The sequence below is a fragment of the Callithrix jacchus genome, chromosome 2 (genome assembly GCF_049354715.1).
Source record: "Callithrix jacchus isolate 240 chromosome 2, calJac240_pri, whole genome shotgun sequence".
NCBI classification, from domain to species: domain Eukaryota; kingdom Metazoa; phylum Chordata; class Mammalia; order Primates; family Cebidae; genus Callithrix; species Callithrix jacchus.
The window spans coordinates 12,899,068-12,926,943 of NC_133503.1; the positions used below are offsets into that span (position 1 = coordinate 12,899,068).

General features: G+C 54.3%; 1 protein-coding gene across 3 annotated transcripts; it reads left to right on the plus strand.

Annotated features, from left to right (window-relative positions):
- The first annotated feature begins 366 nt into the window (after positions 1-366).
- On the plus strand, positions 367-27,182 carry EPHB4 (EPH receptor B4). Of its 3 annotated transcripts, none has more exons than XR_013529376.1 (18): positions 367-906; positions 3,483-3,553; positions 3,789-4,076; positions 5,335-5,731; positions 7,852-8,007; positions 8,267-8,599; positions 9,640-9,764; positions 10,755-10,920; positions 11,026-11,139; positions 14,435-14,537; positions 14,737-14,801; positions 15,389-15,502; positions 15,618-15,865; positions 22,160-22,375; positions 23,412-23,627; positions 24,127-24,320; positions 24,500-24,655; positions 26,178-27,182. XR_013529376.1 is itself a non-coding variant. In XM_054247953.2 (18 exons), exons 1-18 carry the CDS (start codon positions 855-857, stop codon positions 26,305-26,307), a joined length of 3,078 nt encoding a protein of 1,025 aa, XP_054103928.2. In that variant the 5' UTR covers positions 367-854; the 3' UTR covers positions 26,308-27,182. The 3 variants fall into 3 exon arrangements, 2 of the variants coding, with proteins under 2 accessions (XP_054103928.2, XP_002806627.3); XM_054247953.2 differs by having other exon boundaries at positions 23,412-23,561; XM_002806581.7 differs by lacking the exon at positions 11,026-11,139 and having other exon boundaries at positions 23,412-23,561.
- Positions 27,183-27,876: the final 694 nt, after the last annotated feature.

Consider the following 27,876-nt stretch of genomic DNA (forward strand, 5'->3'; position numbering starts at 1 on the left):
CGGCCCCCTGTGTTGCTGCTGGGTGTGTATTTTCTCTGCTCCCTGGTGCCAGCCGGGTTCGGGCCTGTCCCGGGGGGTCCCTGGGCCCCAGCCCCAACATGCTCCGTCCAGGACAGGGCGCACGGCCTCGGCGCACATCTGGGCGGTCCCGGGGTTCCACGCCCGCTGCCCCTCCCCCTTTTCCAAACTTTCTCCCAACTTCCCGACCTGCTCCGCTCGGCGCCCCTCTCCGCTTCCCTCATGAATTATTCATTAGCATGAGCTCCAATCAGCGCGCCCCAGGCCCCTTCGCCGAGCCCCGGCGTAGGGGGAGCTGCCCCGCCCCCCGCGCGTTCCCTCCCTCCCGGGCCCGACGCCGCCCGGCCCAGTCCCCGCGCTGCTCAGCCCCGGCCCGGCCCGCCTGGCCCCGCGCCGCAGTCTCCCTCCCTCCCGCTCTGTCCCCGCTCGGGCTCCCACCCTCCCCGCCCGAGAGGAGAGCAGTCGGCCCGGCGGCGCGAATAGCGCCACTCCTGGGAGGGGGGGAGACCGCGAGCGGCCGGCTCAGCCCCCGCCAGCCGGGGCGGGACCCTGAGGCCCGGGAGGGACCCCAACTCCAGCCACGTCTCCCTGCGCGCCGGCCCGGCGTGGCCACTGCCAGCACGCCCCGGGCCCGCCGCCGGTGCGCGCGGAGTAGACGCGGGGCCACACTTGGGCGCCTCACCCGGTGCCCCGCGCGCTCGCATGGGCCCGCGCTGAGGGCCCCGACGGAAAGTCCCGCGCGGAGAATCGGCGTCCACTCGCCCAAGGAGAATCAGAGCTGGGGGGGCGAGGGCCCCCCAAACTCGGATCGGATCCTAACCGAGTGAGGCGGCGCCATGGAGCTCCGGGCGCTGCTCTGCTGGGCTTCTCTGGCCGCTGCTTTGGAAGGTGAGTTTCCTTGGGGGGGGCACCCCGTCACTCCTGGGGCCTCTCCCCCACATCTGGGCCACGGAGTGGAGGGGCCGTCCTCTGTCTATCCCTACCCGGACACCCCAATCCCAAACACTTCGGACCAATAGTGCTGGAACGGGAGGGGGGCGGGGAAGAGGCGCCCGGCGGGGAGTGGAGTTTTCTTTTGTTTGGGAAAGAGATGGAGTCTGGCTGCGACCCGGGACATTCCCCTGCCCGGGCTCCCCAAACTCTCACTGCTGACTCCAGACGCCCCTGGCAGCCTTTCCTTTCCTCCCTACCCCACTGTTCAAAACTACTGCAAAGTTTCTGTCCCACTCCCACCTCCCGCCCTACGTGAGGGAACGTTTCTGGAGGAGCAACAGCAGACAAGGCAGAACTTGGTGCTGGGCTCTAAAACGACGCCCGCCGCTAATTCCCTAGCGATCACACCTTGATCCTACAGTTCCACACTCCTGCAACAGGATGGCCTCCTTTGCGTTCACACCCCGAACACCCAAACTGCTCTCCAGCCCACTGCCCTGCCCTGCTAGAGTGGCCCCTTGGTTTCTACAGGCTGCACCCCATCCCTTTAAATGCCGTCTAGACCCCCGCCTCAGGTGAGCCCTGGGCTTCCCTGGAGACCTAGGAGCCGGTAGAAAGGGACCCGCACGGCCCCCACGTCGCCCTAACACAGCCTAACTCCAGCCTCCTGGTCTCCAAGTGTTTCCTCGGCCATGGGTCGCTGTCCCTCCTGGTCCCCTAGAGGGGAGCCAAGAGCCCTAGAAACCCTCCTATGTCCCTAATCTCCTTTACGTGAGCTGCCAACACCTCCCTTTCGCTATCTGGTATGAAAGGGGTCTCTGGCGGGGGATAGGCTATGGGGGGCTCCTGAAAGGAAGGATTCAGCGGTGTTGGAAAAACCCTCTCCCCCAAGCTGGGGAGGACTGCTCTGGGCTGAGGCTCGAAGCCTGGGTGTGGGGTGGGAGTGAGGGGAGGCTTGCCAGCTCAGAGAAAGGAAAAGGGAAAATCGTGGAGGAAGAGGTGGGAAAACCACGAGGACGAGGTGTGGTGAGAAGAAAGACACAGGCAAAGAGAAAATGGTGATTGTGACACCTATTACCTGAGCGCGGGCAAGCATCCTGCCTGTGCTGAGCACCTTACGAATGTTAATTTCACGCCTCCAGCAACACTGAGGGTGGGCGCTGTCATTGGCCCCAGTTTTCAGATGAGGAGGCTGGGGCTTAGTTAAGGTTAAGTAGTTTATCCAAAGCCCTGTGCCTGGAGGAATGCCGAGCAGTGGAGGTAGAAAGAGAAGGAGAGATAGTGACTGTCAGAAAGAGAAATGGAGGTGGACAGAGGGTGGGGGAGAGGTGAGAGACGCGAGAACTGACAGATCAAAGCGTGCTGCGGCCGAGCTGGGATGCGGAGAGGGAGCCCGCACTTGCTCCGGGCTGTGGACTACCCGAGGCAGAGACAGTGTGTAAATTGGAGACAGGAAAACACTATCCCGGCTGGAACAATGGAGGGTGGAGACGGCAGCCTCTATCCACCCCCTTCCCAGAACCCGGGCATCCTGTCCCCAGTGAGCAGGGCTGTCTCTTGCCATCCATGGGGACCCTGCACCTCTCACCTCAAGCTGGCTGGGTTCCCATCTGACCCCTGGCGGGAGGACATCATTTGGTCCCCGGGAAGAGGCTGCCTCACCCACCCTCTTTCCCTTCTGTCCTGCAGCCCCCGTGGGGTGGGAGGTGGTTCCAGGTGTTCTCCTGGCTCCCCTCTCCACCCGATGCCCCCCCACATTGCCGGCCCCCAAGGGGATTCCCCTACCCTCCCTCCTCCTCTCTCCACTGCCAGGGGCTGTGCAGTTTTTCCTAATCCTCCTCCCTTCAGTGCCTGTCCCCTCCCCTGATGATTTGAACCAAGCCAGGTGTGTTCATCCCTCCCATTCCACACTGCCCCCCCAGAATCTCCTCCCCTTTGCCTTTCCATAACCAAATCCAGATGTGAGGCCTCTGCGGGAGCCACAGTGGGAACCCTAGCTTCCCTCCCTCCAGCGCCTCCTGCTCTTGGCACTGGCAGGGAAGGAGGTGCTGGGGTGGGGGTCAGGGCTATGCCCCAGGCACGGAGCACCCCCTTCCAGGAGAGAAGGATGAGGTGTTTGGTCTGAAAGCAGGGAGGGGTCTTGGACAGGGAGTGAAGTTTTGGGGCCTCCCACACCAGCACCAGCAGCCTCTGCTCGTGGGGGTCAGGACCTGGGCAGAGCTCTCATTTGAACCTTTTCTGAGCTGCCGCCCATTCTCCCAATACGTTTTGTTCTCCCTCCCTCCTCCAGGGAGGCTTAGATCTGGGGTATTCCGAGGGAGCCCCATGTGTGCCAGATGTTGGGGCTGGGGTTGGCACTTAGCAAAAGAGGCCAGAAATCAGTCGGGTGTAGAGGGCAAGGCTTGCTCCCTTCTCCCTCCCATCCCAGCTCGGAGCTAAGAGGATCCACCTGCCTCGGTTTTCAGGGATCTGGTGTTCCTGACTTCCCTCCCCCACCCCAAGCACTGACTTTGTCTCTGTCTCTGTCTCAGAGACCCTGCTGAATACAAAATTGGAAACTGCTGATCTGAAGTGGGTGACGTTCCCTCAAGTTGATGGGCAGGTGAGAGCTGGGCCCAGGAGCTGGAGCTCTGGAGGAAACTAAGGGAGGAGGGGGTGCGCTTGCTGCCTGCTTTCTGTGTACCCCTCCTCACCCCTGTCCCCCAGATGACAGTGGCCCAAGCAGTGTCATCTGAGCCCTTGCCCTCAGAGGCGCCCTCTGAACAGTCCTTCCTCAGTCCCTCTCAGTTTATGGGGTTCACCGCATGCAGCCTTCTCCCTGACCCCCTTCTCTGCAGTGGGAGGAGCTGAGCGGCCTGGATGAGGAGCAGCACAGCGTGCGTACCTACGAGGTGTGTGATGTGCAGCGCCCCCCGGGCCAGGCCCACTGGCTCCGCACAGGCTGGGTCCCACGGCGGGGCGCCGTCCACGTGTACGCCACGCTGCGCTTCACCATGCTGGAGTGTCTGTCCCTGCCTCGGGCCGGGCGCTCCTGCAAAGAGACTTTCACCGTCTTCTACTATGAGAGCGACGCGGACACGGCCACGGCCCTCACACCTGCCTGGATGGAGAACCCCTACATCAAGGTACCCAGGCGCCCCTGGGGCTCAGCCACAGCCAAGGCGGAATTCCTAATGAGCAGGCCTGTGGCCTAGAGGGCAGCCAATGCAGTTCCCAGGCCTCTGGTCAGGGCGCTGGGGGCCAGAAGCAGGAGGCTGAGCTATGGGGAGGGAAGCAGTTGGTCTTCTGGGTGGAGCAGCAGAATATCTGGGGGCTGCCTGGCCAGGCCCCCAGGGAGACCCAGGCCTGAGGCCTCCAGTGACCTCTGCCACCCTATCCCACCACGCTCCAGCCACGCGGAGCTGCTCCGTTCCCTGACCGTACCTGGCTGGTTTCCAGCTCCGGACTTTGCTGCAGTCTCCACCTAGGGGCCTTCTCTGTGCCTCTCACACCCCTAGTTGTCTTCCAGGTTTCAGCTCCGAGATCTCTCCTGTGCCGCCTTGGCAGATTCTTCCCTGTGGTCCTGCAGATCTCTGTCCACCTGTCTGTCTTGGCACTCATTTCACTTTATTAACTTTTTTTAAAATTTTTTAAATTTTTGAGACAGAATCTCACTGCTACCCAGGCTGGAGTGCAGTGTCTCAGTCTTGGCTCACTGCAACCTCCATCTCCCTTCCTCTTTAGAGCAATTCTCTGCCTCAGCCCCACTGAGATTACGGGTGCACACCACCGTGCCCCACTAATTCTTTTTTGTGTTTTTAGTAGAGATGGGGTTTCACTATCTTGGGCACATTGGTCTTGAACTCCTGACCTCAGCTGATCCACCCGCCTCGGCTTCACAAAGTGCTGGGATTACAGGCGTGAGCCACCGTGCCCCGCCTGTTTATTTTTATTTTATATCTATATTTTTAAAATGGGGTCTTGCTATGTTGCCCAGGCTGGTATTGAACTCCTGGGCTCAAGTAATTCTGCCTCAGCCTCCCAAAGTGCTAGGATTACAAGCCTGAGGCACCACGCCCGGCCTCAGGATACTGTAACTTCCCTAGGATTCATTTACTTCTGTCTCCTTGACTCTGAGATCAAAGCCTGGCATGGCGTCAGTGCCAGTAAATGTTTGTAGAACAAGTGACTGAAAAGGGGCAGGCTGGAGTTTGGGCACATTACAGAAGCTTTGCAAGGATGAATGGACAGTGCAGGGGCTGCAGAAAGTGTGTCCTGGGGAAGGTGGGAGAAGGTTCTGGAACAGGAATGGAGGAGGTCCGGGAGGGTGAGCTGGGAAGCACATGACAGTCCACTGGATCCTCAGGGAGTGGGACAGCAGTGGTATCTCCCCCACACTGGCAGGTGGACACGGTGGCCGCCGAGCATCTCACCCGGAAGCGCCCTGGGGCGGAGGCCACCGGGAAGGTCAATGTGAAGACGCTGCGCCTGGGACCGCTCAGCAAGGCCGGCTTCTACCTGGCCTTCCAGGACCAGGGCGCCTGCATGGCCCTGCTATCCCTGCACCTCTTCTACAAGAAGTGTGCCCAGCTGACTGTGAACCTGACCCGCTTCCCGGAGACCGTGCCTCGGGAGCTGGTCGTGCCCGTGGCCGGGAGCTGCGTGGTGGATGCCGTCCCCGCCCCTGGCCCCAGTCCCAGCCTCTACTGCCGTGAGGACGGCCAGTGGGCCGAGCAGCCGGTCACGGGCTGCAGCTGTGCTCCGGGGTTCGAGGCAGCTGAGGGGAACACCAAGTGCCGAGGTGAGAGCTGGAGCATCCCCTGAGAATGCTGCTCATCCAGGGGGAGAGTCCTGAACAAACGCCATGAACTCCACTCTTGGACCCACGTTTGTTTTTTTTTTCGGAGACCATGTCTTGCTCTGTCGCCCAGGCTGCAATGCAATGGCATAGTCTAGGCTCACTGCACCCTCTGCCTCCCGGGTTCATGCAATTGTTCTGCCTCAGCCTCCCAAGCAGCTGGGATTACAGGCACCCACCACCTTGCCCAGCTAATTTTGTATTTTCAGTAGAGACAGGGTTTCACCATGTTGGCCAGGCTGGTCTCAAGCCCCTGACCTTGTGATCCACCCGCCTCAGCCTCCTAAAGTGCTGGGATTACAGGCATGAGCCACTACGCCTAGCCCAGACCCATTTCTTAAGTTTCCATTTTATTTATTTAGTTAGTTTTTGAGATGGAGTCTCCCTCTTCACCTAGGCTGGAGTACAGTGGAGTGATCTTGGCTTACTGCAACCAGGTTCAAGCGATTCTCCTGCCTCAGCCTCTGGAGTAGCTGGGATTACAGGCGCACACCACCACACCCGGCTAATTTTGTATTTTTAGTAGAGACTGGGTTCACCATGTTAAGCAGGCTAGTCTCAAACTCCTGACCTCGGGATCTGCCCACCTTGGCCTCCCAAAGTGGGATTACGGGCGTGAGCCGACACCCGGCCAAGTTTCCGTTTTAAATGTTCTTCCCTCTCCTGAGGTTACTAGAGGGTGGATCTGTTTTCTGGGCTCTTTCTCATTTCCAGACTTCTCTGGAAGCCTGGCCAACTTCCCTGCTTGCCGACCACGGGAGGCTGGCCTGGGCTGCAGGACTGTCCTGTGGGGGGACCTTGTTGATGTCCGGACAAAGCCATCAAGTTCTCCCTACTTGTTCGTTGTGAGTCTCCTCTAATCTGCTGATACTGAATTCTCACATAGCCTTCCCTCTAGACAAGGGCTTCTTACCCTATGGTTTTCTAGGGAATCTGTGAGCTTTGGTGGAAGAAAAAAAATGACGTTATTTTTTTTTGAGACAGAGTCTTGCTCTGTCACCAAGGCTAGCGTGCAGTGAGTGGCACAATCTCAGCTCACTGCAGCCTCCACCTCCCAGGTTCAAGTGATTCTCCTGCCTCGACCTCCCGAATAGCTGGGATTATAGGAGTGATTTTAGTAGAGATGGGGTTTCACCACGTTGGCCAGGTAGACCTTGAACTCCTGACCTCAAGTGATCTGCCCAATTCAGCCGCCTCCTTAGGAAAAAAAACATAACAGGTATTTACAGCCCATTCCAAGTGCCTCGAGAATCTCAAAACGTTTTGGTCAGGATGACTTCAGTACTACAGAGGTTAGGAGACCTGCTGCTGCCTCTTAATAAAAACTCAAATGTTGTTGTAGCCCACACTTTTTTCTTTGTGTTTCAATCATTGCATTTCAGCTTAATTGGTTTCCCTGGTATTGCTATGTATTTTGTGGTGTGCGTTCGAAGTCATAATCTGGAGTAGAGGTCTTTCTGTGGGCTTCACCAGACTACCAAGATCAGGGTCAAGAAAGGTTAGGACCGCTTCTCTGGGGAGAGAGTCTCCTTTCTCCTCTTAAGAGGTGAGGTTTTGAGATCTTCCTTCCATTTTCCCACCTTAGCACTTCGTCAGCCTTAAAAGCAGCTGGATTTTATTTTTAAGAGATGGGATCTCACTCTGTCGCCCAGGCTAAAGTGCAGTGGCGCCATCTCTGCTCACCGCAACTCCGCTTCCCGGTTCAAACAATTTTCCTGTCTCAGCCTCCCAAGTAGCTGGTACTACCGGCGCCCACCACCACACCCAGCTAATTTTTTTGCATTAGTAGAGATGGGGTTTCACTGTTAGCCAGGATGGTCTCGATCTCCTGACCTCGTGATCCACCCACCTTGGCCTCCCAAAGTGCTGAGATTACAGGTGTGAGCCACTGCACCTGACACTTGCCCAGGCTGGTCTTGAACCCCTTGGCTCAAGCAACCCTCCAGCCTCGGCCTCCCAAAGTGCTGGCATTACAGACTTGTGCCACCAGGCCCACCGTGCAGGTGGATGTTTTGTGCATACTGTTGATGAATGCTTTCTTTCTCCCTCCCTCTCTCTCTCAGCCTGTGCCCAGGGCACCTTCAAGCCCCTGTCTGGAGAAGGGTCCTGCCAGCCATGCCCAGCCAACAGCCATTCTAACACCATCGGATCAGCTGTCTGCCAGTGCCGCATTGGGTACTTTCGGGCACGCACAGACCCCCGGGGTGCGCCCTGCACCAGTAAGTGACCAGCACTCAGGTGCAGTTCATTGGGGAGGGATCGGAGACCCCTGAGATGGGCCCCGACGTGACCCCCATCCTCCCGGACTTCCTTCCTTTGCCTCTGGCATGCTGCTCCTTAGCTCCAAGGTGAACCCTGCTGTCTCCAAGGCAAGAGGCCAGCATGGCTGCTGGCCCCTCCACTGCCCTCTCGCCACTGCTGTGGAGCAGGTCGGCCTCTGTCTGACCGCCGCTCCCCCCGCTCCCCTCTCTCCTGCAGCCCCTCCCTCGGCTCCACGGAGCGTGGTTTCCCACCTGAACGGCTCCTCCCTGCACCTGGAGTGGAGCGCCCCCCTCGAGTCAGGCGGCCGAGAGGACCTCACCTACGCTCTCCGCTGTCGGGAGTGCCGACCTGGAGGTTCCTGTGCGCCCTGCGGGGGAGACCTGACCTTCGATCCCCGTACCCGGGACCTGGTAGAACCCTGGGTGATGGTTCGAGGCCTGCGTCCTGACTTCACCTATGCCTTTGAGGTCACTGCGTTGAACGGGGTGTCCTCCTTAGCCACAGGGCCCGTCCCATTTGAGGCTGTCAATGTCACCACGGACCGAGAGGGTGAGACTTAGGGGCTGGGGCAGCTGGTCGTCCGGCGGGAGGGATGTCACTGAGAGCCTGAAGGGAGAGGCAGGGGCTATGAAGTGGGGTTCCCAGGAATTGCGAGCAGTCAAGGCTTTGGGGGCAAGAGGCAGAAAGAGGGCAAGGGGTGGGCATAGTGGCTCACTCCTGTAATCCCAGCACTTTTGGAGGCTGAGACAGGTGGATCACTTGAGCCCTGGAGTTCAAGACCAGCCTGGGAAACATAGGAAAACCTTGTTTTCACAAAAAATAAAAATATCACCCAGGTGAGGCAGTCCATACCTGTGGTCCCAGCTACTCAAGAGGCTGAGGTGAGAGGATCACTTGAGTCCCGGGAGTTGGAGGCTGCAGTGAGCTGTGATCACACCACTGCACTCCAGCCTGGGCGCAGAGCAAGACCCTCTCTCAAAATAAACGAATAAGAAAGAGAGGGTAAGGAGAACGGAAAGGTGGGCGGGAGAGTTCTGCAAATGGGACTGGGGGGCAGAAAGAATCAGAAGGAATTCTTGAAACAGCCAGGGGGAATCAGACAAGCGTATCCAGCAGAGAAAGTGCTGGAAAAGATAAGGGACATGGTCAGGCTGATCAGGAGGTCAGTAGTTCAACACTAGCCTGGCCAACATGGTGAAATCCCATCTCTACTAAAAATAAAAAATTTAGGGCTGGGCGTAGTGGCTCACGCTTCTAATCCCAGCACTTTGGGAGGCCAAGGCGCATGGATCACCTGAGGTCAGGAGTTCAAGATCAACCTAGCCAACATGGTGAAACCCTATTTCTACTAAAAATTAAAAAATTAGCCAGGTGTGGTGGTGGGTGCCTATAATCCACTTGGGAGGCTGAAGTAGAAGAACTGCTTGAACCTGGGAGGTGGAAGTTGCAGTGAGCCAAGATTGTACCACTGCATTCCAGCCTGGGTGGCAGAGCAAGATGCTGTCTCGGAAAAAAAAAATCCAAAAATTTAAAAAGATAAAGGACAGACGAGCATGCATAAGGGTTCCCTGTGTCTCTGCTTCTCACAGTACCCCCTGCAGTATCCGACATCCGGGTGATGAGGTCCTCACCCAGCAGCTTGAGCTTGGCATGGGCTGTTCCCCGGGCACCTAGTGGAGCTGTGCTGGACTACGAGGTCAAGTACCATGAGAAGGTGAGGCCAACCCGTGCCCCGGGAGTGGGTGGGCAGTGGGTTGTGCTCTCCCAGCGGGGATATCTGTGTTGCAGACACCTAGCAGGCATTTAAATTCCAGCTCTGCCATGGATTCTCTGGGCTGCCCTGGGTAAGCCTCTTGGCCTATCTGAGCCTCGGACACCTTGTCTATATAATAGTTACTGTGACAGTACCAGGCACACGTGGCCAGTACAGTGGCTCAGGTCATGTGTGGTGGCCAAGCCTGTAATACCCAGCACTTTGGGAAGCTGAGACGGGCAGACTGCTTGAGCCTAGGAGTTTGAGGCCAGCCTGGGCAACATGGTGAAACCTCATATCTATAAAAAATTTAAAATGAAAAAAAAAAAATTAGACTGGGCACAATGGCTCACACCTATAATCCCAGCACTTTGGGAGGCCGAGGCAGGTAGAACACCTGGGGTCAGGAGTTCGAGATCTGCCTGGCCAACATGGTGAAACCCCATCTCTACAAAAAAATACCAAAATTAGCCAGGCGCACTGGTGGGTCCCTGTAATCCCAGCTACTTAGGAAGCTGAGGCAGGAGAATCACTTGAACGAAAGATGCAGAGGTTTCAGTGAGCCAAGATTGCACCACTGCACTCCAGCCTGGACAACAGAGTGAGATTCTGTCCCAAAAAATATTAGCCAGGCATGGGGGCATGTGCCTGTGGTACCAGCTACTTGGGAGGCTGAGGTGGGAATATCACTTGAGCCCAGGAGGTTGAGGCTGCAGTGAGCTGTGTTTGGGTCACTGCACTCAAGCCTGACTGACAGAGTGGGACCTTGTCTTTGAAAAAAAAAGATATTATGAATGCACAGCACATGGCTTGCACACGTAAGTTCTCCCAAAGGCCTTGCCAGCTGCCAGGCAGGCTAGTGATGTGAGCGCAGGGTGAGGGGAGGAGGCAAGAAGAGCAGCAGGAACTTGGGCCCTGGGTGACAGCCAGTCCCCTCCTTCTCCTGGACAGGGCGCCGAGGGTCCCAGCAGCGTGCGGTTCCTGAAGACATCAGAAAACCGGGCAGAGCTGCGGGGGCTGAAGCGGGGAGCCAGCTACCTGGTGCAGGTGCGGGCACGCTCTGAGGCCGGCTACGGGCCCTTCGGCCAGGAGCATCACAGCCAGACCCAACTGGATGGTGAGCCTGGGGAAGAGGGTGAGGGTGGGGGGTTGGAAAGACCCCCAAAGTTGCTGGAAAGACCCCAATGTGCCATCTTTTTTTTTTTTTTTTTTTTTTTTTGAGACGGAGTCTTGCACGGGCTGGAGTATAGTGGCGAGATCTCGGCTCACTGCAACCTCTGCCTCCTGGGTTCGAGCGATTCTCCTGATTTGGCCTCCCGAGTAGCTGGGATTGCAGGTGTGCGCTACCATGCCCAGCTAATTTTTTGGACTTTTAGTAGAGACCAGGTTTCACCTCATGATTAGCCCGCCTCGGCCTCCCAAAGTGCTGGGATTACAGGCATGAGCCACCGTGCCCGGCCAAAGTCCCATCTTCATGTCCTCCTTTCTGTCAATCATATGGCACACCCTAAAGAGGAGGGAATGTAGGATGTCAAAACTAAAACCCACAGCTGAGTGTGAAGTCTGGCCTGGTTCACTCTGTCCCCGAGGCTGGAAGTAGTGGCCTGATCAAAGTTCACTGCATGGCCAGGTGCAGTGGCTCACCCTGTCATCTCAGCACTTTGGGAGGCCAATGCAGGAAGATCATTTGAGGTCAAGAGTTCAAGATCTGGCCGGGTGTGGTGGCTCATGCCTGAAATCCCAGCACTTTGGGAGGCTGAGGTGGGTGGATCACCCGAGGTCAGGAGTTCGAAACCACCCTGACCAACAAGGTGAAACCCCATCTCTATAATTAATAAATAAATAAATAAGAGTTCAAGATCACCCTGGCCAACATGGTGAACTCCCATCTCTACTAAAAATACAAAAGTTAGCTGTGCATGGTGGTGCATGCCTGTAATCCCACCTACTCAGGAGGCTGAGGCAGGAGAGTTGGTTGAACCTGGGAAGTGGAGTTTGCAGTGAGATGAGATTGTGTCACTGCACTCCAGCCTAGGTGACAGAGCAAGGCTCTGTCTCAAAAAAACAAAACAAAACAGCTCACTGCAGGCTCAACATTTAGCAACAACCTGACCCCTGGACCCCATTTCCTCATCCAGTAAAATGGGCGTATCATGAACCCCCCTGCAGGACTTTGAGGATTCAAGGTAACAGATTATTTTTAATATGGGCCACTGGGCCAGTGGCTTGCTGCTTTTTTTTTTTTTTTTTTTAACTTTGTTTTTTAAGAGACAGAGTCTCGCTCTATTGCCAGGCTGGAGTGCAGTGGCACCATCATAGCTCACTGCAGCCTCCAACTCCCGAGCTCCAGCAATCCTCCCATCTCAGCCTCCCAAGTAACTGGGACTATAGCCGTGTGCCACCATGCTCAGCTAATTTTTAAAAATTTTTGTTGAGCTCTGGGTTTCCTGATACTGCTCAGGCTGGTCTCAAATTCCTGGCCTGAAGCAGTCCTCCCACATCGGCCTCCCAAAGTTCTGGGATTACAGGCATGAGCTGCGGCACCCAGCTTTGGACCAGCGGCTTTCTAAACCTTGTAATTTTCTGTAATAGCTTTACTGAGATATAGTTCCCCTGCCGTACAATTTACCCATTCAAAGTATACTATTGATGGCTTTTGATACATTCACAAAATTGTGCAGTCACCACCACAAGTAATTTTGGGAAATTTCAGCTCCCTCAAAGGGGTCCCTATAGCCCTTAGCCATCACTCCCGACACAGATCCTTCTGTTGCCTCAGCCCCTGGCAAGCGCTAATCCACTTTCTGTCTTTATGGATTTGCCTGTTTGGGGTATTTCATAAAAATGAAATCCTCCAGTGTGGTCTTTTGTGACTGTGCTCCAAGCAGAATGTTTTCAAAGTTTATGCATGTCGTAGTATGTATCTGTGGGTTTTTGGGTTGTGTTTTGTTTTGGAAGCAGGATCTCACTCTGTCACCCAGGCTTGAGTGTAATGGTTCAATTACAGCTCACTGCAGCCTCAACCTCCAGGGCTCAGGTGATCCTCACACCTCAGCCTCCCCAGTAGCTGGGACTGCAGGTGTGAGCCACCATACCTGGCTTATTTTTCTTTTTTTAAATTTTTTTGTATTTTTTGTAAAGACAGGTTTTCACCATGTTGCCCAGGCTGGTCTTGAACTCCTGAGCTCAGGCAGTCTGCCTACTTCAGCCTCCTGAAGTGCTGCGATTACAGGCATGAGCCACTGCAGCCAGCCTGCTGTTTTTCTAAATTATTATTATTTTATTTTATTTTTATTTTTATTTTTTGAGGCGGAGTTTCACTCTTGTTACCTAGGCTGGAGTGCAATGGCGTGATCTCGGCTCACCGCAACCTCTGCCTCCTGGGTTAGGGCAATTCTCCTGCCTCAGCCTCCTGAGTAGCTGGGATTACAGGTACGCGCCACCATGCCCAGCTAATTTTTTGTATATTTAGTAGAGGCGGGGTTTCACCATGTTAACCAGGATGGTCTCGATCTCTTGACCTCGTGATCCACCCGCCTCGACCTCCCAAAGTGCTGGGATTACAGGCATGAGCCACCACGCCCGGCCTATTACTATTTTAGATATGGGTTTGCTCTGTCACCCAAGCTGGAGTATAGTGATATGATCACGGTGCACTGCAGTCTCAAACTCCTGGGCTCAAGCAGTCCTCCCACCGCAGCCTCCTGAGTAGCTGGGACCACATGTGCTCACCACCATGCCCAGCTAATTGTTATTATTTTGTAGAGATGGGGTCTTGCTATTTTGCCCAGGCTGGTCTTGAACACCTGGCCTCAAACAGTCCTCCCACTTCAGCCTCTCAAAGTGCTGGGATCACAGGCATTTTGAGCCACTGCACCTGGCCAGTGTTTCATTTCTTTTTCTGGAAACGTAATAATCAGCTGTATTGAAATAGCTGATTTTGTTCATTCTTTTATTTATTGGTCAACATTTTAGTTGTTTCTACTTTTTGGATAGAAACCTGAAAGTGCCTTATCTTTAGAACGCTTCATTCAGAGGAGATCTTTTGTGGACTCTGGTATTTATACTAGAACCAAAAATCAAAACCACTCTGGCGGCTGGCGTGGTGGCTTATGCCTATAATCCCAGCACTTTGGGGGGGCTGAGATGAGTAGATCACCTGAGGCCAGGAGTTGGAGACCAGCCTGGCCAACATGGTGAAACCCCATCTCTACTAAAATTATACAAATTAGTCGAGCACAGTGGTGCACACCTGTAATCCCAGCTACTCAGTAGGCGGAGGCAGAATTATTTAAACCAGGGAGGTGGAGGTTGCGGTGAGCTGAGATTGTGCCACTGCATTCCAGCCTGGGCGACAGGGACTCTGTCTCAACAAACAAAAAACTACTCTGGCAGTAAAAAGATTGAGAAACTTCTTCCCTTGCCCTGAGGGACTTCAGAGGAGCCTGCTGGCCCCTGGAGGACAGTTTGAAACCCACTGTTTGTTCCCTGACCTTGCCTGCCTGTGTTCTCTCCCTCCACCTATCCCCTGAACTGGGGACCCGTTCTCAGGAGATCACAGCTCATAGCCAGGGCTGGGGCCTCCTACAGGGCTGTCAGTTTCTCCTGATCAGCAACCTTTCCTCCCGCAGAGAGCGAGGGCTGGCGGGAGCAGCTGGCCCTGATCGTGGGCACAGCGGTTGTGGGTGTGGTGCTGGTCCTGGTGGTCATTGTGGTCGCTGTTCTCTGCCTCAGGTAAGGACTCTGACACCCGGAGGCCTCAGGAAGCCTGAGCTGATGACCAGTTGCCTGGTTGCTACAGGGCAAGCCTTTCTGGGTGCCCCCAGCCTCTTTTTACTTGGAATCTTCTCCAATTCCTTCTCCTCCCTTTGCTGTGTGCCTCATAGAGATATGTGACTCAGTTTACCTTTTGCTCCTTTCCCCTTGGCTACAGGAAGCAGAGCAGCGGGAGAGAAGCCGAATATTCGGACAAACACGGACAGTATCTCATCGGGCATGGTGGGTTGCCCTAAATTGATGGAAATAGGGGATTGGGGCCGGGCGTGGTGGCTCACGCCTATAAACCCAACACTTTGGGAGGCAGAGGTGGGCAGATCGCCTGAGGTCAGGAGTGTGAGATCAGTCTGGCCAACATGGTGAAACCCTTCTCTACTAAAAGTACAATTAGCTGGACATGGTGCTGAGCACCTGCAATCCCAGCTACTCAGGAGGCTGAGGCAGGAGAAGAATCGCTTGAACCTGGGAGGTGTAGGTGGGCAGATCACTTGAAGTTAGGAGTTTGAGACCAGCCTGGCTAACATGGCGAAACCCTTTCTCTACTAAGAATACAAAAATTAGCCAGGCGTCGTGGGCACCTGTAATTCCAGCTACTGGGGAGGATGAGGCAGGAGAATCGCTTGAACCCGGGAGGTGGAGGTTGCAGTGAGCCAAGATCAGGCCACTGCACTCCAGCCTGGGCAATAGAGCAAGACTCCATCTCAAAGTAAAAAAAAAGAACTAGCAGCTTGGGGACAAGACCTGTGAGCGTAGCCTCTGAGTCACGTGGGAGTTAATTCCCAGCTAATGAGGCCCTGCCTGATTCTCAGGTACTAAGGTCTACATCGACCCCTTCACTTACGAAGACCCTAACGAGGCCGTGAGGGAATTTGCAAAAGAGATCGATGTCTCCTACGTTAAGATTGAAGAGGTGATTGGCGCAGGTGAGAGCATAAGGCTGCACAGGCACCTGGGAACGAAGTGGGGGTGGGCAGGCAGGAGGGCAGGACCCCACTGGGGCGGGAGGAGAGCTCATGACCTCCGTGTCCTTGTTTGAAGGTGAGTTTGGTGAGGTGTGCCGGGGGCGGCTCAAGGCCCCCGGGAAGAAGGAGAGCTGTGTGGCCATCAAGACCCTGAAGGGCGGCTACACGGAGCGGCAGCGGCGGGAGTTCCTGAGCGAGGCCTCCATCATGGGCCAGTTTGAGCACCCCAATATCATCCGCCTGGAGGGTGTGGTCACCAACAGCATGCCCGTCATGATTCTCACGGAGTTCATGGAGAATGGTGCCCTGGACTCCTTCCTGCGGGTGAGCGCCCACCCTGGCTTCTGCGGCCACCTGGAGCTCCCACCTACACCCAGAGGCCACTTGGGCTAAGAAGCCAGGGCAGACAGTGGGTCCCATGTCATCTCCTCTGTCCTCTTCCTCTTGGGCTAAGCCCTACTCCTCTGCCTTTTTTTAATTTTTTATTGTTTGGGGGATGGAGTCTCGCTCTATTGCCTAGCCTAGAGTGGTGCAATCTCACCTCATTGCCATCTCTGCCTCCAGGGTTCAAGCAATTCTCCTGCCTTAGTCTCCCAAGTAGCTGCTACCATAGGCACGAACCACCATGTCCGACTAATTTTGTATTTTTAGTAGAGACAGGGTTTCACCATGTTGCCCAGGCTGGTTTTGAACTCCTAGGCTCAAGTGATCCACCCACCTCAGCCTGCCAAATGGCTGGGATTACAGGCATGAGCCACCGCGTCCAGCCTAGGCATCTTTTTAAAAAAAATCAAAGCATTTTCCTATGTAACGAAATAACATTGCATCGAACAGAATTACAGTGATTTCCCCAGCGTCACTGAATACCCAGCTGATTTTCACGTTTCTCTAGTTCCAAAAATGTCCTTTTCTGCTGCTTTATTCCCACCAGGATCCAGGTCAGGACCAGGCGTTGTACCTGGTTATTATATATTTTTTATTTATTTAAGAAACAGGGTCTCACCCAGTCGCCCGATTTGGAGTACAGTGGTGCGATCATAGCTCACTGCAGCCTCCAAACTCCTTGGCTCAGGTGATCCTCCTGCCTCAGCTTCCTGGGTAGCTGGAATTTCAGGTGCATACCACCACACCTGGCTATTTTTTTTTTTTTTTTTTTTTTTTTGAGACAGAGTCTTGCTCTGTTGTCCAGGCTGGAATGCACTGGTGTGATCTCAGCTCACTATAACCTCTGATTCCCAGGTTCAAGCAATTCTCCTGCCTCAGCCTCCCGAGAAGCCGGGATTACAGGCACCCATTGTCATGCCTGGTACTTTTGTAGAGACAGGGTTTCACCATGTTGGCCAGGCTGGTCTTGAACTCCTGACGTCAGGTGATCCGCCCACCTCGGCCTCTCAAAGTGCTGGGATTACAGGCATGAGCCACCACACTTGGCTGACACCTGGCTAATTTTTAAATTTTTTGTGGGGATGGGGTCTTGCTATGTTGCCCAGGCTGGTCTCAAATTCCTGGATTCAAGCAATCCTCTCTCCTTTACCTCCAAAAGTACTGGGATTACAGGCATGAACCACCTTGGCCTGCTGGTTATTATATTTTCAAGCTTCTCTAAATCCCGTGCAGTTCCTTATGATGACACTGACATGCCGAGGGGTTGGGTCCCTTGTTCCCCTGAATGTCTTGTTTTCTGGATTTATGAGATTCTTCTTGTGGGATCACAATGGCCAGGCTGGTTTCAAACTCCTGACTTCAAGTGATCTGCCTGCCTTGGCCTCCCAAAATGCTAGGGTTACAGGCATGAGCCACCACTCCCAGCCTGATGTGTTTTTTAAAAATCACTTGTTGGGTATAAATTTATGGGGTCTGACCAGGCAAGGTGCTGTAATCCCAGCACTTTGGGAGGCTGAGGTGGGCGGATCACCTGAGGTCAGGAATTCGAGACCAACCTGGTCAACATGGCGAAACCCCATCTCTACTATAAATATAAAAATTAGGTGGGTGTGATGGGGGCACCTGTAATCCCAGCTACTCAGGAGGTTGCAACAGGAGAATCACTTGCACCCAGGAAGTGGAGGTTTGCACCGAGCCAAGATCTCACCACTGCACTCCACCCTGGGAGACAGAGCAAGACTCCAAGAAAAATGATGGGGTATGAGTGCAATCTTGTTACGTGCACAGATAGCAGTCAGGGCTCTAGGGTAACCATCACCTGAAACTGTTTGGTATTTTGTTGAATCCAAAATTCAGCGTTGATCACTAGACTACATGGCAGGTGCTGTGTCCCTCAGGCAGATCCCATCTGCAGACACATATCGGTCTGCCACCATGAGTGGTGCTGACACAGACCCTGGAGTTACATGGGGATAGCCTTGTGGACACAGGAGTCTGCACAGAGGTCCAGTTGCAGGGAGTGGGGAGAAGAGATGACATTTGGGTAGATGAGAAAGAGCTCATCATGAGAAGACAATATGTTTGGAGCAAAGTAGCATGTTTAAGAGACAGAAAGCATATTTTTTTCTTCTCTTTTTTTTTTTTTTTTTGAGATGAGTCTCTGTTGCCCCGGATGGAGTGCAGTGGTGTGCTGTCAGCTCACTGCAACATCCACCTCCCAGATTCGTGATTCTCCTGCCTCAGCCTCCCAAGTAGCTGGGATTACAGGTGCATGCCACCATGCCAGGCTAATTTTTGTATTTTTAGTAGAGACGGGGTTTTTCGTCATGTTGGCCAGGCTGATCTCAAAACCCTGGCCTCAAGCGATCCGCCCGTCTTGGTCTCCCAAAGTGCTGGGATTAAAGGCGTGAGCCACCATCCCTGGCCAAAGAGACAGAAAGGGTCTTAAAGGTGCCCTAGCTTGGCTGGGCGCAGTGGCTCACGCCTGTAATCCCAGCACTTTGGGAGGCCGAGGTGGGCGGATTGTGTTCAAGACCAGACTGGCCAACACGGTGAAACCACATCTCTACTATAAAATACAAAAATTAGCAGTCGTGGTAGCTGGTGCCTGTAATCCCAGCTACTTGGGAGACTGAGGCAGAATTGCTTGAACTGGGACCCAGGAGGCGGAGGCTGCAGTGAGCTGAGATCACACCACTACACTCCAGCCTGGGCTACATATTGAGACATCCATCTCAAAAAAAAAAGGGGGGGTGCCCTGACTCACACCTGTGATCCCAGCACTTTGGGAGGCTGAGGCTGGCAGATCGCTTGAGGTCAGTTTTTCAAGATCAACCTGGGCAACATGGTGAAACCTCGTCCCCACAAAAAGTACAAAAATGAACAGAACATGATGATGCACATCTGTAGTCCCAGCTACTCAGGAGGCTGAGGTGAGAGGATCACTTAAGCCTGGGAGATCAGGGCTGCAGTGAGCCACCATGCACCACTGCACTCCAGCCTGGGTGACCCCATCTCTTAAAGAAGAGAAAGAAGGAGGCCGGGTGCAATGGCTTACACTTGTAATCCCAGCACTTTGGGAGGCCAAGGCGGTGGATCACCTGAGGTCAGAAGTTCGAGACCAGCATGGCCAACATGGCGAAACCCCATCTCTATTAAAAATGCAAAATTAGCCAGGCACGGTGGCTCAAGCCTGTAATCCAAGCACTTTGGGAGGCCGAGGCAGGTGGATCATGAGGTCAAGAGATCGAGACCATCCTGGTCAACGTGGTGAAACCCCGTCTCTACTAAAAATACAAAAAATTAGCTGGGCATAGTGGCGCGTGCCTGTAATCCCAGCTACTCAGGAGGTGGAGGTTGCGGTGAGTCAAGATGGCTCTACTGCACTCCAGCCTGGGTAACAAGAGCGAAACTCCGTCTCAAGAAAAAAAAAAAGAGAGACAGGAAGGCCAGCGCCAGTGAAACCTGGTGAACAGAGGAGAGATGGTAGACCCTGCATTGGGTAATGTGATGGGAACTCACTGGAGGGTTTGGGCAGGAGAGTGGTTTAAGAGGATCCTGGCGGGGCACGGTGGCACACACCTATAATCCCAGCACTTTGGGAGGCCGAGGCACGCTGGATCACTTGAGCTCAGGAGTTCGAGACCAGCCTGGCCAACATGGTGAAACCTCTACTAAAAATATAAAAATTAGGCATGGTGGTGCACACCTCTAATCCCAGCTACTCAGGAGACTAAAACAGGAGAATCACTCTGCCTGGGAGACAGAGGTTGCAGTCAGCCAAGATCACACCACTGCACTCCAGCATGGGCAACAGAGCGAGACTTGTTTCAATAAAAAAACAAACCTCTTTGCTGGGTGCTGGGGAACAAGAGCAGGAGCTTGGAGAAGCCTGCAGCAGAAGCCTGTTGCCAGCATCTAGGTCGTGGGGTGAAGGGAAGGGTTTGGATTTGGGACATATCTTGGAAGCATCACCAGCAGAATTTGCTGATGGACTGTAAGTGGCTGGTGAGGGAGAAAAGGAGGTCACAGGAGACTCTGAGGTCTATACCCTATCTGGCAAGTAGTGGTGTTGCCACGAACTGGGGGGGATTTCCAGGCAGCTGCAGATCTGGGTGATGGATTCCAAATTCAGTTTTTGGACTGTCTGTCCCTGACTCTGCAGGACTGCAGACGGTCTCCCAAATCTTAGCTGAACCCAGAAGATGGGATTTGTTTACTGTCTGTGACTTGTTGGTTTCCCTGGTGAGAGCAAACTCTTTAAAGGTCAAGGTTGGGCTTCAGACCTTGGTTTTTGCACTGATCATTGGTCATACTCCGGTTCCTCACTGGTCTCTTGCAAAATCCACACACAGCTAATCCAAGAGGGCTGAACCATCTGTGGTTAGAACAGCACCAATGCATCTCCACCTGTAGACAGATAGGTTGCTCAGGTAACTCATTCCTCTAATCCCAGCACCTTGGGAGGCCAAGTTGGGAAGATCATGTGAGGCCAGGAGTTCGAGACTAGCCTGAGAAACATATTGAGACCCCCATCTGTACAAAAAAAATTTTTTTTTTTTTTGCGACAAGAGTCTTGCTCCGTCACCCAGTCTGGAGTGCAATGGTGTAGTCTCAGCTCACTGCAACCTCCGCCTCCCAGGTTCAAGCAATTCTACCTGAGCCTCCCAAGTAGCTGGGATTATAGGCGCCTGCCACCATGCTGGGCTAATTTTTGTATTTTTAGTAGAGACATGGTTTCTCCATGTTGGTCAGGCTGGTCTCGAACTCCTGACCTCATGATCTGCCCACCTCAACCTCCCAAAGTGCTGGAATTACAGGTGTTAGCCACCGTGCCTGGCCAACTTTTTTTTTTTTTTTGAGACAGAGTTTCGCTCTTGTTACCCAGACTGGAGTGCAATGGCATGATCTTAGCTCACCGCAACCTCTGCCTTCTGGGTTCAAGCAAGTCTCCTGCCTCAGCCTCCCAAGTAGCTGGGACTACAGGCGTGCACCACCATGCCCAGCTAATTTTTCTATTTTTAGTAGAGACGGGGTTTCACCTTGTTGACCAGGATGGTCTCGATCTCTTGACCTTGTGATCCACCCGCCTCGGCCTCCCAAAGTGCTGGGATTACAGTCATGAGCCACGGCGCCCGGCCCAAAATTTTATTTAGTAGCCAGGTGCAGTGGTGTGTACCTGTAAGGAGACTGAGGCAGAAGGACTGTTGGAGCCCAGGAGTTTAAGGCTACAGTGAACTATGATCATGCCACTACGCTCCAACCTAGGGGAAAGAAAGATACCCTGTGTCTAAAAAACTAAAAAACAGAAAAGCATTTGTTGAGTATTTACTGGGTGTAAAGCAGTATACCTGGTTAAAGGAAAGGAAAAGTTGAAACAGGTTTTCAAATGATGATCTAATTGGGAGAGACCGAATGCTTATCATTGCAACAGGAACCACTGTAAGCAGTGTGTTATGATACTGTAGCAAGAGCTGAGAAAACCTGGAAAAAGAGAAAGAAGGAGGGCTCACCTGGGAGAGTTGGGGGGGCTTGCCCTGCAGGTGAGTTGTGAGGTGGGTCTGGAAGTGACAGATACAGTTTAGGAAGTGGATGGGAGGCTGGGTGCGGTGGCTCACACCTGGAATCCCAGAGCTCTGGGAGACCCAAGCAGAAGGATGGCTTCAGGCCAGGAGTTTAAGACCAGTCTGGGCATCATAGTGAGAACCTATCTCTACTAAAAATTTAAAAGTTGGTCTGGGCTCGGTGTAATCCCAGCACTTCGGGAGGCCAAGGTGGGTGGATCACCTGAGGTCGGGAGTTTGAGACCAGCCTGACCAACATGGAGAAACTCTGTCTCTACTAAAAATTAGCCAGTATGGTGGCACATGCCTGTAATCCCAGCTGTTCAGAAGGCTGAGGCAGGAGAATAGCTTGAACCTGGGAGTCAGAGGTTGCAGTGTGCCGAGATAGTGCCATTGCACTCCAGCTTGGGCAACGAGTGAAACTCATCTCAAAAAAAAAAAAAAATTAGCCAGGTATAGTGGCACGTGCCTATTGTCCCAGATACTCAGGAGGCTGAGGCAGGAGGATCGCTTGAGCCCAGGAGGTTGAGGCTGTAGTGAGCTATGACGGCACCACTGCACTCCAGCCTGGGCTACAGAACAAGACTTTGTCTTAAAAAAAAAAACAAGTGGATGGGAGGGGGAACGGTGGGTGGGCTGTGCTCACCAAGCCCCAACTCCTGCCCTGCAGCTAAACGACGGACAGTTCACGGTCATCCAGCTGGTGGGCATGCTGCGGGGCATCGCCTCAGGCATGCGGTACCTTGCTGAGATGAGCTACGTGCACCGAGACCTGGCTGCCCGCAACATCCTAGTCAACAGCAACCTCGTCTGCAAAGTGTCTGACTTTGGCCTTTCCCGATTCTTGGAGGAAAACTCTTCCGATCCCACCTACACAAGCTCTCTGGTAACGCTGGGGGCTAGGGGTGTGAGCCTCTTAGGGCCAGGTGGGGAGGGCAGGTTGGAAAGGTGAGAGATTGGCAGCCCTGCTCCAGGAAGAGGATACAGGAGCAGGCTGGGGGGGGGGGGGGAGGCAGGGACAGTCAGCTCTTTGAAGCTGACTTCCGGGTGTCTAGGAAAATAACAGTTGGAGCTGAGGCAGGTGGATCACCTGGGGTCAGGAGTTTGAGACCAGCCTGACCAACATGGAGAAACCCTATCTCTACTAAAAATAGAAAAAATGAGCTGGACATGGTGGCACACGCCTGTAATCCCAGCTACTTGGGAGGCTGAGGCAGGAGAATTGCTTGAACCTAAGAGGCAGAAGTTGCGATGAGCCAAGATTATGACACTGCATTCCAGCCCGGGCAATGATTGAAACTCCATCTCAAAAAAAAAAAAAAAAAAAAGGAACAGTGGCCGGGAGCAGTGGCTCACGCCTATAATCCTAGCACTTTGGGAGACCAAAGCGGGAGGATCACCTGAGGTCGGGAGTTCGAGATCAGCCTGGCAAACATGATAAAACCCTGTCTCTACTAAAAATAAAAAATTAGCCAGGCATGGTGTCACAAGCCTGTAATTCCAGCTACTCGGGAGGCTGAGGTAGGAAATTCGCTTGAACCCAGGAGGTGGAGGTTTCAGTGAGCCAAGATCTCGTTACTGTTCTCCAGCCTGGGTAAAAAGAGTGAAACTCCAACTAAAAAAAAAAACAGGCCGGGCTCGATGGCTCACCCCTGTCATCCTAGCACTTTGGGAGGCCGAGGTAGGTGGATCACCTGAGGTCAGGAGTTTAAGACCAGCCTGGCCATCAAGGTATAACCCCATCTTAAATAAATAAATATATAAAAAATAAAAATAAAATAAAAAACAGTTGGAGAGTAAGAAGCTTGGGACCTGAGCTAGGGGGAAAAAGCAGAGGTGGGTAGGAGACTGGGGGGCCAATGTGCTGGGTCTGGTGAGTCCCTCAGTGAGTCCCTCGGCTCACCTTTCTCCTCCTTCTGCAGGGAGGAAAGATTCCCATCCGATGGACAGCCCCGGAAGCCATTGCCTTCCGGAAGTTCACTTCTGCCAGTGATGCCTGGAGTTATGGGATTGTGATGTGGGAGGTGATGTCATTTGGGGAGAGGCCGTACTGGGACATGAGCAATCAGGACGTGAGTGCCCCATGGTGGTACCAAGCTTTCCTGGAACATTCTCTCACCTGGGATTTGGGGTGAAGGGTGGGTTCACAGAGTCATCACTGCTGGGTCCTTGAGACCATGGAGATGACAAAAAGAACTGATCCTTGTATCAAAGAGCCTGGGGTACAGGGCCAGGCCCGGTGGCTCATGCCTGTAATCCCAGCTCCTTGGGAGGCTGAGGAGGGGGGATCAGTTGAACTCAGGAGTTGAGACCAGCCTGGGCAGCATGGCCAGCTCCTACTATCCTACAAATAAATTTAAAGAGTCGGATACAGCGTATTTGGGTCGCAGAAGGATGCAGAGATGGAGGGCAGGGTTGGAAGGTGACATGCCTATATCATAGCCCAAGAGCTGCTGGGACCTCCAGCCACAGACAGCCTCAACTCTGGCTAGTTGGACTCCTGGATCTGTGATTTTTTGGGGGGAAGGGGGGCTGTGGCTCCTATCCTGCCATCTGCCAAATCACCATTTCCTGGGCCTGTTAGTGTCTCTGCTCTCCCTGGACAGCCTCACCAGAGCTTCCTTCCCCTCTTTGCAGGTAATCAATGCTATCGAACAGGACTACCGGCTGCCCCCACCCCCAGACTGTCCCACCTCCCTCCACCAGCTCATGCTGGACTGTTGGCAGAAAGATCGGAATGCCCGGCCCCGCTTCCCCCAGGTGGTCAGCGCCCTGGACAAAATGATCCGGAACCCTGCCAGCCTCAAAATCGTGGCCCGGGAGAATGGCGGGTGAGGATGGCAGGGAATGGGCCCTTCTTCCTGCTCTCTGCCCCCACGCCTCACCCAGAAGGGTCCATCCCTTGCTGTTGGGTGGGAGGGTCTCTGTCAACCTCTCCAAGGGTGGGCTCCATCTCCTCACCCTGACCCAGGCCTGGTACTCAGCATTCCTCCCCATCCTTGCCCCCCAGGGCCTCACACCCTCTCCTGGACCAGCGGCAGCCTCACTACTCAGCTTTTGGTTCTGTGGGCGAGTGGCTTCGGGCCATCAAGATGGGAAGATACGAAGAAAGTTTTGCAGCCGCTGGCTTTGGCTCCTTCGAGCTGGTTAGCCAGATCTCTGCCGAGTAAGTGGTAGCAGGAACTGGAGCGGGGCAGGGAGAGCAGGGTAGCTGGCGGCTGGCGTCAGGCCCACAGGGTCTGCAGGGGCTTTCGGGGTCAGCTTTGGGTGCCAGCGCTGTCTTCTTGCACTACATTCATGCCATGCTTAGAAGGGCCCCAGAGGAGTAGTAACAGCCCCTGGAGCTGAGGACCCAAGGGCTTTCTGGGGCCAGCCTGCCCGTCTCATCTCCTGCCATCACGCCCCTGGACCATCGCGCTTCCACCCTCATTCCGTATCTATCTGTGCATCTATCTGCATTCCAGGCCCCGCTCTCACAGTAACAACGTGTCAACTCGGGTTCTCTTTTTCCACCATAAAAGGAGAAGATTAGGCTAGGTTTTGGAGCTCCTCTCCAGCTTTTATGTGAAATGGTTTTATGATTCCTTGCCTCCCAAAGGCAGCGTATCCCCACTTGGCCTTTGTCTGTTACTCCCCCTTCCTGCCTTCCCGTTTCTCTCCCAAGGTCTCCTCTCACCCCAGGATGAATAACAGAAACAGAAGGAATAGAAATCTAAAGACTAGGCACAGTGGCTCATGCTTGTAATCCCAGCACTTCGGGAGGCCAAAGCGGGCAGATCACTTGAGGTCAGGGGTTTGAGACCATTATGGGCAACTTGGTGAAACCTCCTCTCTACTAAAAATACAAAAATTAGCTGGGTATGATAGCGCTTGCCTGTAATACCAGCTACTCAGGAGGCTGAGGCAGGAGGATCTCTCGAACCTGGGAGGTGGAGGTTGCAGTGAGCCGAGACTGAGCCACTGCACTCAAGCCTGGATGACAGAGTGAAACTCCATCTGAAAAAAAGAAATCTGAAGGCCGGGCAGTGGCTCATGCCTGTAATCCCAGTACTTAGGGAGGCCAAGGTGGACCTGGCTTCCCTGGCTTAAGCCTAGGAGTTTGAGAGCAGCCTGGGCAACATAGCAAAACCTCATTTCTACCAAAAAAAAAAATTAGCTGGGCACGTGTTTAGTGCCTGTGGTCCCAGCTACTCGGGAGGCTAGAGCCAGAAGGTCCCTGGCCAGTCTGCCCCTGCCACATGGGGCCTGGGCACGTCCCTCCCTAAGTCTTCCCAGCCTCTCTCTGACCCAGGGGGCATCCTCCCTTTCCCCCCCATCTCAGCTTCCAGCCATCAGCAATCTCTTCCTCTCCATCTGGCTCTTCCTCTCCCAGTTTGGCCTTTTCTTTCTCACGTCTCTACGGCAATCTATGTGGCCTCTTCCCCCAATCTTATTTTTCGGGCTTTTCTCTCTTTTTCCCTCCCTCCTGGGCACCCAAGCCAAAGCCCCCACCTCTGGCCTCCAGCCTCACGCTTTACTGCCGCTGCGCAAAGGATGACTGCCCGGCGATTGTTGACTTCTGTTCTCCCTCCCCCGCTGGCTTTTCTGATTGGCTGACAGTCCTGAGGCTGGAACCCGCTCTGGAGCCAAGCTTGGAGAGCCGCCGCGGGGATCCCAGGGTCTCACCGAGCTCTGCTTTCCTTCCACAGGGACCTGCTCCGAATCGGAGTCACTCTGGCGGGCCACCAGAAGAAAATATTGGCCAGTGTCCAGCACATGAAGTCCCAGGCCAAGCCGGGAGCCCCGGGTGGGACAGGAGGACCAGCCCCGCAGTACTGACCTGCAGGAACTCCCCACCCCAAGAACGCGGCCTCCCCATCTTTCTGGGGCAGAATGGGGACTCCTAGAGGCCCCCAGCCCTGCGCCCCGCTGGATTGCACTTTGAACCCGTGGGGTGGGGAGTTGGCAATTTGGAGAGAGAGAATTTGGGGGTTCTGCCATACAGGAGTGGAACATCACCCCTCATCCCCCTTGGGGAACTCTAGACCAAGGGTGAACGCGCCTTTCCCTCGGGACTGGGTGTGACCAGAGGGAAAAGGAACACCCATCATCTCCCGGCCTCCCCAGGTGCCCCCCCACTCATCTTGACGGGTGTGTTCCCGTAGACCAAAGAGAGCATGACTCCCTTGCCAGCTCCAGAGTAGGGGGCTGTCCCAGGGGCAAGAAGAGGGGTCAGGCCCCCGTGACAAAATCATTGGGGTTTGTAGTCCCAACTTGCTGCTGTCACCACCAAACGCAATCATTTTTCTCCCTTGTAAATGCCCCTCTCCCAGCTGCTGCCTTCATATTGAAGGTTTTTTGAGTTTTGTTTTTGGTCTTAATTTTTCTCCCCGCCCCTTTCTGTTTTCTCGTTTCATTTTTCTATGGTCCTTGTCATAACTCTGTGTTGGAGGGAACCTGTTTCACTATCACCTCCTTTGCCCACGTTGAAACAGGGACCCATCTTGTCTGTTTCCAAAAGAGTGCCTTGGTCATGCCACCTCCCCGACCCCCCTGGGACCCCCAAGCTGTGTCCATGAAGGGGTGCGGGCTGAGGTAGTGAAAGGGGTGGTAGGTGGTGGTGGAACCCAGAAACTGACGCTGGTGCTTGGAGAGGGTTCTTAAATTATATTTAAAAAAACAATTTTTTGTATAAATAAAAGAAAATGGGACAAGTCCCAGCTCCAGGGGTGATGGGAGGTGATGGACCACATTTCTAAGGAGAGTGGGGCTGGGTAGGGAGGGCTTTGTGGCTGGCTGAGTGGGGTCAGAGGTCTGGAGGCTGCAGGACTATGGGGGGCTGGAGCTTGGTTCTCAGCTCCAGGGTGTGTTTGAGGTGGTGGGGTGGGGGCTGAGCAAGATGAGTCATTCGCAGCTGCTTCCAACGGCTCCAGCTGGCTCTGCCAAGAGCCTGGGGCACCTCCGGGGTGGGGCTGTCCCCTCCCTTCCCTGTCCTGGTTCCTCAGCCCTGGCCAGGGGCTGCTGGGGGAGGGAGGGGAGGCCTTGAGCCCACAGCCCCTTGAGAGGGAGGAGGTGGCCAGAGCTGGAGCACGGGGTCTGGTTGGATGGAGACAGATGGGGGCCAGATGTTGACAGCTGGGGTAGATTTAGAGGCAATTTGGGGAGTGTGCATTGGCTGTGGGGTAGGGGAAGGGACCCCCGCCCACTTGTGTACACAGGCGCGTGTGCACGCACGCACACACGTGGCTGGGCCGGGGACAATTCTCCCATTCAAGATGCTGCCCAGGCAGGTTCTCCCAGCCTCTTGGGAAGGGGAGGGGAACCTTGTGTGTTTCCCCAACTTCTTCCCAAACAGGAAGAGGACAGGGTCAGTCCCCCCTCTAAAGACCCGGATTTATTTTCTTTCTC

Excerpts from the sequence above, each read along its gene's own strand:
- EPHB4 (XM_054247953.2), top strand. The coding sequence starts at position 855 with ATGGAGCTCCGGGCGCTGCTCTGCTGGGCTTCTCTGGCCGCTGCTTTG. Across the intron at positions 8,008-8,266 it reads CCGGGGTGCGCCCTGCACCA|CCCCTCCCTCGGCTCCACGG; the intron begins GTAAGTGACCAG and ends TCTCTCCTGCAG. Across the intron at positions 9,765-10,754 it reads AGGTCAAGTACCATGAGAAG|GGCGCCGAGGGTCCCAGCAG; the intron begins GTGAGGCCAACC and ends TCTCCTGGACAG.